This window comes from Drosophila sulfurigaster, chromosome X, assembly GCF_023558435.1.
Source record: "Drosophila sulfurigaster albostrigata strain 15112-1811.04 chromosome X, ASM2355843v2, whole genome shotgun sequence".
Lineage (NCBI taxonomy): Eukaryota > Metazoa > Arthropoda > Insecta > Diptera > Drosophilidae > Drosophila > Drosophila sulfurigaster.
In genome coordinates, this window is record NC_084885.1 from 14776883 (window position 1) to 14788959 (window position 12077).

The window sequence follows — 12077 nt, forward strand, 5'->3', positions numbered from 1 at the left end:
TCAAATTAGTATTGTAATGAATGAATTTATTGTGCACCATTGACATCTTTGCTTTGATTGTATGTGGCTTTGATAGCCTGCTTCACAAAACGAAATGTTATTAAAATACAAGATACATGTTCACAAAATAAAAAACAAAATAAATTAAAATAGACATTAATTATTGGTACGCATGCGTTCAATAGGTTTTCTTGGTTGGATGCGCACACGCTTCGATGATCTAGCTGGACTGGACGACAAAAGGTTTGTATATTGGTTGTCCAACGTTTGGGTACGCTTGCGTTTCATGCTCTGCACATCGGTATCATCATCCTGGCCATGCATGGTGCGCACCAATGAACCAGCAATGGAAGCGCATCGTCTGATTAACGATCCCGACGTGCTGCTGGGAGCATTTTCCTTATCCGCATCAGTTCTTAATGTGGCCGGCAATCGCATCACCGATGACATTAGAGACCAGAGACGTCCTGGCTCGGCATTGGATGATGATGCAGCGCGTTTCTTATTGTCATTGTGAGTGGATGCGCTGTTGGGCAAGAAAACTTCCTCGTCGTCGTACTCATTGTCGCTCGGCACATCCTCCACACAGCTAAAGGTCTTTTGATGATGACAAGCTCGCAATGGTGGCCGTGCTCGTGGTCCAAGTGGTCGCTTGACCGGGCCTAAAGTTCGTTGTTCTTTTGGCGAGCTGTTGTTGTTGATGGAGAATTGACCACTTAGCTGGCGTGGCACAATCTGCTGCCGTCTACGATCCTTGGCGCTACTGTTGTTGTCTACACTTGGACTGGCCGGTTGGCTGCCCGGATTGGGTGTATAAAATAATTCCCTGTCCTCTTGCAGCGATTCATCGCCAGCTTGTCCCGTTTTCAGTTCTGTGTTCTTTTGCGGCGTCTCGAATTTGATGAGCTTCTTGGTGATAACGGCGCCGGGTATGCGAGTAATTGGCGTAATGGGTGGCATCTCGCAAGCAGCCCCAACTCCAGCACCAATCGCAGCGCCAGCATTTGTTAGTTGCTGTATATTGCTACTAGATGAAGTGATTATCTCAACACTCTCGCAGGAATTGTAAACGGTGCTAGTGGTGCTCGCATTTGTTGTGGATGCAGCAACGGGCAGCGAATTGCTGCGACTGGCGCCGTGTTGAGTGCGTGTAATGATGATCGATTCGGTGGTCAATTTTTGTGCGGATAACAGTATCTGATAGGGTTCTGCGGCAGCTGTGTCAGCTGCAGTAGCTGCTGCTGGTGCTGCTTCTGAGCTTGCCATGCTCTGCTCGGTGCGTCGCACAACCGGCGACAAGCGCAGATCCAAAGCACCACCAAAAGCATCTGACGGGGCATTCGCTTCACTTGAATCTAGTCGCATGCGTCGCTGAGCTTGTGCTGGATGGCTGCTGCCTCCGGTGGCCAGCTCCACAAATGCCTTTTGTATGCTTTTCGACATGACCTGACGCAGCGGCGTCACCGCGCTCATTTTGCCACGTCCGCCAACCTTCCAGGCACGGTGTTGTGGCATTTGGCTACTGTCTGGAGGCGCTGGTGTATTCTGCTCTTCCGGTATATAGCCACTGTGATAGATGCTGGACAAGTGAGCAGCGCCGCCGCCGCCGCCGCCACCGCCAGAGGCATTGAACGTGGCGGCCTCCTTGGGCTTAGCGATCATGCTGCAAACCTGCAGCGGCGTTGATGTTGAGCGTATGACTTTACCCTTTGTTGCAGTAGCAGCAGCACTAGCAACAGTCAGCTGTCCAATGCTGCGGCGCTGTAAAGATAAATTAACGCTATCGGTGGATAGATTGCGTATGGAGGAAACGCTGTCGCTGATGAATTCCTCCTGGGTGAGGCGACTTTTGGCTTTCCAACGCAAATTGAACAATGAGATGGGCGTTAGATGGCGTTGATAGTGTTGTTGCGTGTCATTCAAATCTTTCCCTGTGCAAGGCGATGTTTGTGTGGAGATTGTATTGGACGCCACTGTAGCCATTGCCTTCTTCACAGTTATTTTGGAGGCGTCTGTATCGCACGACTGATTCGTATCTATGCTGCTGCTGTTACTGCTACTGCTGCTACAATTCTGTGACAAATTGACACATTTGCTAAAATCAAGTAGATCATCAACTTTTGTATAGTATCTCAAGCATTTGCGGCAACGCAACGGCAAATGAACACTTTCAATATGCGCCAAGAGTTCAGCGTAGATTTCCTTGTGCAGCGTCAACGGTTTTTGCTCGCAGATCGGGCAGAATACATAGATCGTGGTTGTAGCTTGTGGTACATCATTATGGGCGATGTCGCCTTCGGCATCGTGTTGCATCATTTGATTATCGCTCGGCACTTTTTGGCTCACAGCAATGGCGTGTGTATTAAATTGATGCTTTTGGCGGCATTTGGCGCAGCAGAAGATGCGTTTGCAAATGTGACACTTTACCTGCATTCAATCATAAACATTAGTATCAATAGATGGAAAGTTTTTTTTGATACAAAGCTAACCTCATCCATGTAAATCATTTTTAATTGTTTCGCACCACATAAAACTGAATGCAAAATGCATTTAAATTAACTTTTCATGGCATGCGCCCACACACACTCATGCACAGCATTTGCAACGGTTCTTTCGCATGCATTTGAATAAATCGATTGGCATCGATAACTGCATAATGTTTACAAACTGGCGTCTGGTCATACTGTTGATACCATCAGTTTGTCTGTTACAAAATGCAATTCAAAAAGCTGTAATAAAGTCAATTTGTAATTACATTTTAAATGTATATAATTTTATATACTACTTCACTTGGTTTTCATTTTAATATGCTTTTATTTTAATGAATTTTTTTTTAAAACAGCATTTTCGTTATGGAAAATATAAATAACACAAATAATAAAAGATTGTGCCAAAAGCAAAATTTAAATTGAACGTTTTGAAATATAACTTGCCAACAATAACTTTATTGTCAGCAATTTGAACAGCTGCCGAAAGAATATCTCAGTAGCGTAAACAACTCTAATTAAACAGTTTTTGCAAACTCATCAAAACTTTCTCATCATGCAGCACTGGCATATTGTTGAGTACAAAACTTTTGAGGTCATTGCCATTGCTGTCAAAAATATTACGCACAAAATACTTATCATTAAAGGCGAAATCAATATCGGCATTAAAAACACTCAATCGATGCGTATGCCGTTCCTTCAAAAACACATTAAGCACCAATTTCATGGCTTCGGCGGACCAAATACGTTCCGTATTACATGGCATAATGCCCGCTAGGCACAATTCCTGGCACTGAACAGGTTCGTGGATGAAGAACTCCTTGCATACAAAAACTTCTGAGGCCTTGATATTCACCTCTTCCATGACATTATCCAACTGCCGGACCTTAATCTCTTTCCCATTCACGCCGATCACAACAACACGTTGATAACGTTGATTCAGTTCAACAACACAAATATCATTGAGCCTAGGATTGGAGAGTAGGCTGCGATTATTTGCGTTGATGTAATGCAAATTGATCGAATCTTCCAGCTTGGTAATAGGAATCCCGCCATACAGATGAGCAATGGGTAATGAGATATCCTTAATAACGAAACGTGTTGGTGTATGAATCTGTAATTAAAGCAATTATTAGACAAACAAACTAATTGAATTTAAATTAAGAAACTTACGTATGATATATAAAATTCAATGTGCAATTTATTAAAGTACTCAATGGGTCGTGCTAGCTCCTTTTGGGCCACTTGATGACGATATTGACACTTGCGTCTCCAGCAGTTGCCGTAGCACAGCATTTGTTCGCACATCGGTTGCTTGGGTAGGGGATTGAGACGCTCTGCAGTCAAGCGAAACTCAGTAAAGGACGTCAACCAGGCTGAGGGCGCAGCAATCTCATGTTTAAGCAGAAAATTGCACATGCACCAAATGACATCGCCGTCCTTCTGTGTGATGCAAATTATTGATGTGGCATTCGAATGACTCTCCTCTGTAGTCTGTGTTTTATGATTGCCATAGAAGAGACCGAAACGGGCCTTGAAACGTCGCCAGCTGCTCGCAGGCTTATAATGGAACAAGAGATCGATGCGACCGCCACGCAACTTGGATATTATATCATCGATAGCAATGACCACATTTCGTCTCTTTTCGTGACACCAATTCTTAAAGGTATTCACTTGATTGCTCTCATTGATAATGATGCTGCGAATGCCGGCGGACATCAGATGGATCTTTAAGTAATTTGCTTCGTCATTGCTGTCACACACCATGACCACACGTTCCTCCTTCAGATTTTTGGCAAGCAGCACTTTGAGTATTTCCACCTCGTTACGCTGCGGATCAATGAACAGCATCTCTTGCTGAATGCGGCCATAGACAGACGCTTCCAGCGCATCCGTAAACAAGAGCAGCACATCATCCAGCTTGGGTAGCAAGCGATTCATCACCGCCTCGCACCACTGACGTCCACTAATCAGCATCTGTGTGCCACTCACTCCAATGCTAAGGTGTTCGAACAACCACTCAATCAATTGTTCGAAATCATTTTTGCTCTGATTCCACAACACATCGATGTTATCAAAAGCGATGCAGCGCACAAAATTGGCATCCAAGATTATCTCATCTTTTGCCAGCAACAGCAGCTTAACGCTGGTCATCAGAATGCCGCAAGTAACCTTCAGTGTTGCCACAACCGTTTGGATTTCGTCTTGTTCAAATAGTCGCATCACCACAGGTTTCTTCTCATCCTTAGAGTTCAATAGTTTTTCGCAGCAAACAGCGATTCGTTCGCCTTGTCGCGCGTCTGGGCACAAAATGATGCAACAAGCACCCAACCTGCCTTCATCCGCATTCTGGAAAGCTTTGTGACACAGCCAGGGTAAATAACTCCATGTTTTGCCAGAAGCCTCGTAGCCTATGACGCAAAGCGAGCGATGCTTCGCCGTATGTGGCCAGGCATAGCGATGTGGCTTCTTGCCATGCTCATGGCTCATTTCTTTCATAACTGCCTTAATACGTCCATCGAGTGCCTTGATGTCGCTTATTTGATAGCACGAATCCAGCTTTTGCTTACTTAGAGCCAGCACATCGAATTTGTTATAGGTGTTGAGTATACTTGTAGCAGATGCATCTTCAATTGGATCATGTGGCATCGATTGCAGCGAACAGGAAGATACTGAAGTTGAGGACACGATATCATCATCCAGTTGTGTTGGACTTCGTTGTCTCAACAAAGGTAAAGGTAAAGGCAAAGGCAAAGGTAAAGCTAATGGCGAAGACAATGAAGAAGGCAATGGAGAACGCATTGGCGAAGACAATGAAGAAGGCAATGGAGAACGCATTGGCGAAGGTAATGGCGAAGGCAATGCATCGATTGGATTACTAGCTTCGGTTTCTGGTAATTGCTGGACAACTGCTGGCGTTTGTATGACAATCACTTGGCGCTCCTTCTCCTTCCCTTCTGATGGGATAAACGTGTTAACGCGCTTTTGAAAGATATGCGGTAACGGTTGTGTGGAATGTATCAACAGCTCGACCTTTAATTTGCCATAATGCGCCAAGTTCGGCAGCATGTCGTCGGTGGCAATCAACACCGATGTGAGCACCTGGGTGAAGGAAATCAGAATTTATTCATAATTAGCTTGCCAGCAAAAAACCAAACTACAAAACAAAAAAAAAAACCAACAATGTTGTTTACGATTATCCTCGAACTTATCAATACGCGTATTGGATACCAGGTATACAAAATACATAAAATACTCACGCCGTCAGTCTGCAATGCCAGCAGCCCATCCAGCGAGGCTTTCTTATTGGCGATGGTCGTTGCTGTGGCGGTGGTCAGCAAGAGGCTGGCCACGCTGCGCTTCCCCATTTCTCTCATCATTTGCTGCGCATTTGTCGCATGCTCGCAAATTATGGCGATGCGAACGTTATTAAAGTCTTTGGTTTTAATGCTTTTAGCTATGAAATCGTAACCATTTGCTTGCGTATTTGGCGTAAAATAAATATATTTAACTCCATCGCTTAAGTGCGAACTCAATTGCTCGCTCTTCTCTTGATTATTACTCGTTGTCGGTTCTAAATCCGACTGTGTTTCGTAATTTGATCCCACGACGCCATTTGCAGCGAGTGCTCTGCTTGAAATTCTATTGAGTATTCGAGAAAAAGGTTTTTCATTTAGTGATTAAAATATCACATATTTCACAATTACTACAAATTTCAAAGCGTAAATCAGTGAAATATTAAAAAAAAAAAACTTTTCACCTGCTTTTGCCTATCATTGCTCTTCGAAAAACACTATAAAGAAGCGCCAACCAACACAAAACCCCAAAAGAAATAGAAAAACATCGTTCGGACTATCGATGTAACTGGGTTTTTTAAATATCGATTTTTATGGGAAGCAGTCGATTGAGCTTTTAAAAATTACGTATATTTTGAAACGGTCCCACTGTAGGTATTAAAAGTAATCGAAGTGTTTCGATAACTAATGTTTTCGTTTATTTTGTTTATCAGTTTCACCACATTTGCCAATTGTGTAGTATTTAACGCTCGTCATGGTAAATAAAAAGTTGCAAAATAATGTTAAGGACTACAACCCGGAGAAGCTAGCATTGGGCGACTTGAAGCTATCGCTAGCTGACTCCAAAGGTGTGCGGCGTCAAATTCCAGCACTTGTAAGTCACGATATAATAATCAAAAACAAAAGCAGCTGTCAACGTTTGCACTTGTTTCAGGATGCACATTGGATAGCTCGAGAGAAACCATTTGGCACATATATTTGCATGCTCAGTTCGTATGGCAACCTAAAGAGTGACGCTGCCTTGGAGGAGTGGCAACATGTGGCCACCAATTGTCTGCAAGATTTCGAATTTCTGCTGCATCTCAAGCATCACGAGTAAGTTGAGCTGAAGTTGTGGAAGTTGTTATGTTAGTTAATTGGATTGAATTGCTTTAGATTTTGGTCGTATATTGTGCATTTTGATTCGGCCATGGCTGCCATCGTAACATTCCTGCAACGTGCTAATCCATACTACAGAGTGGACACCAATGACAGTAACACAACAACAGCATTGAGCAATGCTAAGTTGCTCTACAGCCAACTATTGAATCATGTGATACGCCTCATTATGCGTTTAATCACCGAGAAAGAGTCGCCCACGGAATGGTTGGCGCCGGAGCATCATAAATCCTTGTTGTACAACAACTATTTGATATCGGTGCCCTTGCTGTGTGATCTGGTGATTGCTGTGGGGGATGCCGATGCACAGAATTTGCGTGTGCTGCAGACGATCTTTGACACTGTTCTACGTCTGCAACCGGATTACCTTAAAGATCTGCAAGAGGGATTGGCCTTCTATGAGAGCGCATTTCTTAGCATGCAAATTCAGGTAGAGAACGAGGGTTGCGAGGGCGCCGGTGGGGGAGCCTTACTCGATCCTGCTGCCGACACACCTTACGATGATGTGGTGCTATTTGCCTTGGACTGCGCCTACACATTGCGTTTGCTGCTTCAGCTGTGTCCCGATATGTTGATCGCTTGTGAGCAGCTTAAATTGGTGCAAAGGTGGGCTTGACTTTAAACTATAGTTTAGTCAGTATTTGATTCTATATTTTGTCATTGTAGCATCGCCAATTTTTATGACATGACCGTGCCAATGTTGTATCGCAATATCTACATGATTAATGCACACGCTAGCTCGTTACGTTGGCTGAACGAGGCGCGACAACAGTTCCTTAATGTGGTGCGCAGCATAACGCATGCACAACTGGAGGCGGGACGTGGCCAGCAGCTGGTGGAGTTGCTGCAGGAATGTCTCTCGGCGCAGACCTTTGTCATCGACTATCAGCGTCAATATCCTGTGGAGCATGACATTGCTGTGCTGCTCAAGACGTGTCCCAAAATGTAAGCAACTAATATAGTTAATTTGTTTTATTGTTGTAGATTAACTTTCTCTTCTATCAATTAGTAAAAACTACAAGGTAGACTTTGTGATAGCTGGCTATCAGAAAACGCTGGCCAGCTGCACCAGCGGAGTGCTTGCGGATGAGCAGCTCAGTAATCCGAACAGCGATGACGACGAGGAGAGCGGAGTACAGCACGAAGCTGCAACAGCCACAGTCTCAACGGTGGCCACGATTGAGAATGGGAGCAGCAACAGCAAACGCGACATTGACTTGGAGGTGAGCGCTGTGCTGGATGTGCTGCCCGATCTGGGTATGGGCTTCATACGAAGACTGCTAACGCGTTACGACAACAGCGAGCAGGCCATTGCAGCCATACTGGACGATAATCTGCCACCGGATCTAATACACATGGATCGCCAGGAGGTGTTCATACCGGCCGATCCGCAGGATAAACTGCAGCGGCAGACGGGTGTGCGGCATTACAATGTGCACGATGGCGATCGCTATGATGTGCTCACCCAGGACAATCCGCAATGCATCATCAAGCAAGGCAAAGGATTGCCGGGTACCGCACGCAATGCTGAGCAGCTGCTTGACGATAAGCGTGACATTGGTCAGCTGAAGCAGCGGTATCAGCAGTATGCGCTGGTCGAAGAGACGCCGGATGAGGCAACGGGTGCGGAATATGATGATGAGTACGATGACAGCTATGAGGCGTTGAATGATGGCCAGGCACCGCCCATGAGTTTGTTGCGTGCCAAGCTACAGCAGGCCTCGGCTGCGAATAGTGCGTACGAGGCGCAGGATGCATCTGATGATGAGCAGGACGACGACGAGAGTGATGACGAGCAGCAGAAGTTGGCGACAGCGAAACGTGGCGCTGACTTCTGTGAGAATCCGGAGGTTACACGAGCTCGCTACCAACAACGTCAGCAGGCCAAATACGGCGGACAACGGCAGCATCATCAGCAGGGCGATGTGGTGGGTGCACCCAAGGGACAGGGACAGACGCAGCAAACCACTCGCAATCGTGGACAGAAGGAGGCGCATAAATCATCACGTGCCAATCACAATCGCAAAGCTGGCGCCGCCTTCAAGCGTAGCAAGGGCATGTTATCCTAAGCGCAAGGCCAACAAAAAATTCGTATTAGTAGTCAAAGGTCAATAAATGTATTTCGAATTTTAAATTCTAACAATTGCCGTTTTGAACTTAAAGCGAAAAATCGAGTTCGATTAACTTGCTTGTAATCGATGCTTTGACATGCAAAAGGTCGACGAAGCCTCGAGTCCTGCTCGATAGCAATTATCGATAACAGGTCGATATTACATCGATTATTCACGCGCACCATTCAAAGCGCATCAAACAACATGCGATGTTTTATTACAAAAATTATATATATTTAGTGTATGTCAACTTGCAAAAAAAAAGATTAGTTTATCGGTAAAGCTATCTATATAGTTAGTGTGTTGCATTAGCTGGCTGTCGCCTGCTACTGCTCTAGTAGTTGCTCCTTGTACTGGCTGTTGAGCGACTGCATCTTCGAACTGTGAGTGCTCTCCGCACACTTTAAGTAATTGTCACGCACAAACTGTTTGTAGGGCGTAACCAGTTGATCGGTAAAGGATAAAGAATGCGCCTCCTCCGCATTGTACTTCTCCACATTCACCTCGAATTGACAGTAGTGGCAACGCAGCTGTTGTTTCTCATCCTCGAACTTGATGATGCCATGCGAGCGTCGATGACACAGCAGACAGGTGTACTTGAACTTGGCATTGCAATCGTCAATCTGTGGCAGCTCTGGCAGCAGCGATTTGGCACGATACGCCCTGCAACAAAATGAAAGCTTTAGCTCATTGTTAAGGATTGTTTTATGCCTCCACTTACCACTTGCGACAGTGATCGCCATGTCCTGTCTCACCGTGATATACAAAGGCAGCGGCATGACACATCTCGTGTAGCAGCGCCTTCACCAGCATGCCCGGCTGCTTCATCTGCTGCCAGAGAACGATGCGCGAAGTACGCTGGCGCCCAGCCTCAATGGAATGCACAATTGTGCTCGGTGTGTTCATGCAACTCTTCCATGTAATGATGCGACGCAGACCGCAGTGAAAGATGCTGTGATTAAGCACATTGAACAGGGTCTTCGCCAGCATTGTTTTGGACGATTCAAAGTCACGCTTGCGATAGTAGATAGCGAGTGGATGACACATATTAACAGGCGTCTCAGCTGTAAAAAAGGAAAGGCATTTCATTAGTTTCCTGAATATATAACTAAAACAAAAAACGGTTAAAAAGTCAACTCACGCCGCAGTGAATCCACAAAGCTGTAGACACCCGCATAGCGTGCCAGCAAATTGGTGATCTTCTTGTGCTGCTGACAATTGTGTGCACGCACCTCCTCGCTGGGCAGACCACTCAGATCGATAGGCTCCTTGATGTGCTGCGGCGTTTGACTCTCAAAGCAATTGGCGTTCGTGCGCTGCACAATATCATCGAAGAGCAGCATTTTCATCTCATTGGTTACCTCCGCACCCAGGGTTTTCAACACTTGACTGGGTGTCGATGCTGCCTTTGGCACTCGAGCTCTTGGCTCTTGTACAACATTGTGCGTATTGTGTGCTGCCCAGAGGCGCGAGCTTGGAGGTGCCACTACGGGCGGATCCTCATCCATGCGATTGTCTTCGAGCTCATAATTGGCCATGGGATTGTAGAGACGCCGCTGTGCCGGTCGCAAACCCAAAAACTTTTGCAAACGCATCTTTAATTCGGTGTCGCATTCAACGGCAGTAGCATCAGCAGTCGGCTCGCTGCTGACAATGGCCACCGGTTGCCGCAAGTCCACATAGATGAATGCGTCATCAGCGTGGTCAGTTATGGAAGAGCTGGCAGTGCTACTGCTGCAGCCGCTACTTAGCATTGAGATGCGACGTTGTTTGCGTGTGGGCTGCTCATGCACTTGTTCCACATAATCATCGTCATCATCATCATCATCGTCGTCATCTGGATACTCTTCATGATAATCCTCATCAGCATCGTCGTCGTCGTCGACGTCGATCTCATCGTCATCTTCGTAATCATCATCAGATGATGTATCCTCAAGCTGAGCTTTGCGCGACGAATAGTCGAACTTGTGATCGATGCGTTGACGCACAGCGCGCCCACTGCGGGTGGTTATCACTTTGGGTGCACATATCGGCGTCTTTTCCAACAAACCCAGGTCAATCGCTGCGGGCAAATCGCAATTTAATAGCAGTTTGTTTAGTATTTTAACTGCTTACTCACATGGCTCCTTTGACTTGGTCTTCTTGTTACTGTGGGAGAAGGATTCGAGTTTGCGTTTAATTGGTGTGCTCACAAACTTATCCATCATGCTGTCACCTACAAAAGATCGCACTAATGATCATTTGTTTTTTTTTGCTGTTTTCATATGTATGAAATTTACTTTGCTTCTCAACATCGATGTCGGAATCGTTCTCGGTTTCGGTTTCTGGTATTGTCCAAGCGTCGGAAATTTCGTTACTGTCGACGGAATCTGTATCCAAATCCGATGGATGAATGTAGCTGACAAATGACGATGTTTCTGATGTATCCACAACGACAATAACGTCCGAGTCGGTGTCGGTGTCGTCACTATTGTCCGCATCACCTGCCGCTCTTTGGGGCATTCTGCACGTGAGAATGTCGTGAGCGACGACTTCGATGATGCTGTCGCTGTCGTTGCTGTTGTTGCCATTTGCCGCATCTTGTTGTTGTGGCTGCTGCTGGCACTGTTGTGTTTTAAATTGTTTATTTGTTTGGTTTTGATCGGCTGACAGGTTCTTAGATACTACACAATTTTTAAAACTTACGTCGGTCGGAATGCTTTTTGTTGGGGTTGTTGTACATTTATCTGGCTCGTGGGTAATGTTTAACAACTGGAATGCTTCAAGAAAGCTTTGTGAATTTGGAATATTGGACATTTTGAGAATTTCATTTATGCACGGCGTTCACTTTTTCTTTTACAACTGTGCCGGCACAATTCAACGTAAGAGGAACGTTGCCACATCGTTCAAATATTAGAAAAAATATAAATCAAACTCTGTTTACAATGTATTTTGCGCATGGCTCAAAACTTTTTTGTTTGTTGTTTAATATATTGAGCAAATTTAACATAGCTTAATGCTTTTAAATATTAAACTAAAATAATCAA

At 45.2% G+C, this 12077-nt stretch overlaps 3 protein-coding genes across 6 annotated transcripts; 1 reads left to right on the forward strand and 2 right to left on the reverse strand.

The window, feature by feature from the left end:
- Positions 1 to 9: 9 nt before the first annotated feature.
- Positions 10 to 6380, reverse strand: LOC133847153 (mitosis initiation protein fs(1)Ya). 4 transcript variants are annotated; one of them, XR_009895130.1, is made up of 6 exons: positions 6247 to 6380; positions 5747 to 6128; positions 5309 to 5588; positions 3660 to 5272; positions 2490 to 3600; positions 2316 to 2427 (listed from the first exon to the last, which is right to left on the reverse strand). XR_009895130.1 is itself a non-coding variant. In XM_062281973.1 (2 exons), exons 1-2 carry the CDS (start codon positions 2505 to 2507, stop codon positions 157 to 159), a joined length of 2289 nt encoding a protein of 762 aa, XP_062137957.1. In that variant the 5' UTR covers positions 2508 to 2647; the 3' UTR covers positions 10 to 156. The 4 variants fall into 4 exon arrangements, 1 of the variants encoding a protein (XP_062137957.1); XR_009895131.1 differs by having other exon boundaries at positions 3660 to 5248; positions 5285 to 5588; XR_009895129.1 differs by having other exon boundaries at positions 3660 to 5588.
- A 100-nt stretch (positions 6381 to 6480) lies between these two features.
- Positions 6481 to 9074, forward strand: LOC133847154 (activating signal cointegrator 1 complex subunit 2). The gene is made up of 5 exons (XM_062281975.1): positions 6481 to 6656; positions 6717 to 6877; positions 6938 to 7546; positions 7607 to 7885; positions 7950 to 9074. The coding sequence occupies exons 1-5, from the start codon at positions 6537 to 6539 to the stop codon at positions 9007 to 9009; spliced, it is 2229 nt and encodes a 742-aa protein (XP_062137959.1). The 5' UTR covers positions 6481 to 6536; the 3' UTR covers positions 9010 to 9074.
- A 189-nt stretch (positions 9075 to 9263) lies between these two features.
- LOC133847155 (germ cell nuclear acidic protein) lies at positions 9264 to 11908 on the reverse strand. Its single transcript, XM_062281976.1, has 6 exons — positions 11737 to 11908; positions 11331 to 11655; positions 11171 to 11266; positions 10193 to 11113; positions 9773 to 10115; positions 9264 to 9714 (listed from the first exon to the last, which is right to left on the reverse strand). The coding sequence occupies exons 1-6, from the start codon at positions 11845 to 11847 to the stop codon at positions 9378 to 9380; spliced, it is 2133 nt and encodes a 710-aa protein (XP_062137960.1). The 5' UTR covers positions 11848 to 11908; the 3' UTR covers positions 9264 to 9377.
- Positions 11909 to 12077: the final 169 nt, after the last annotated feature.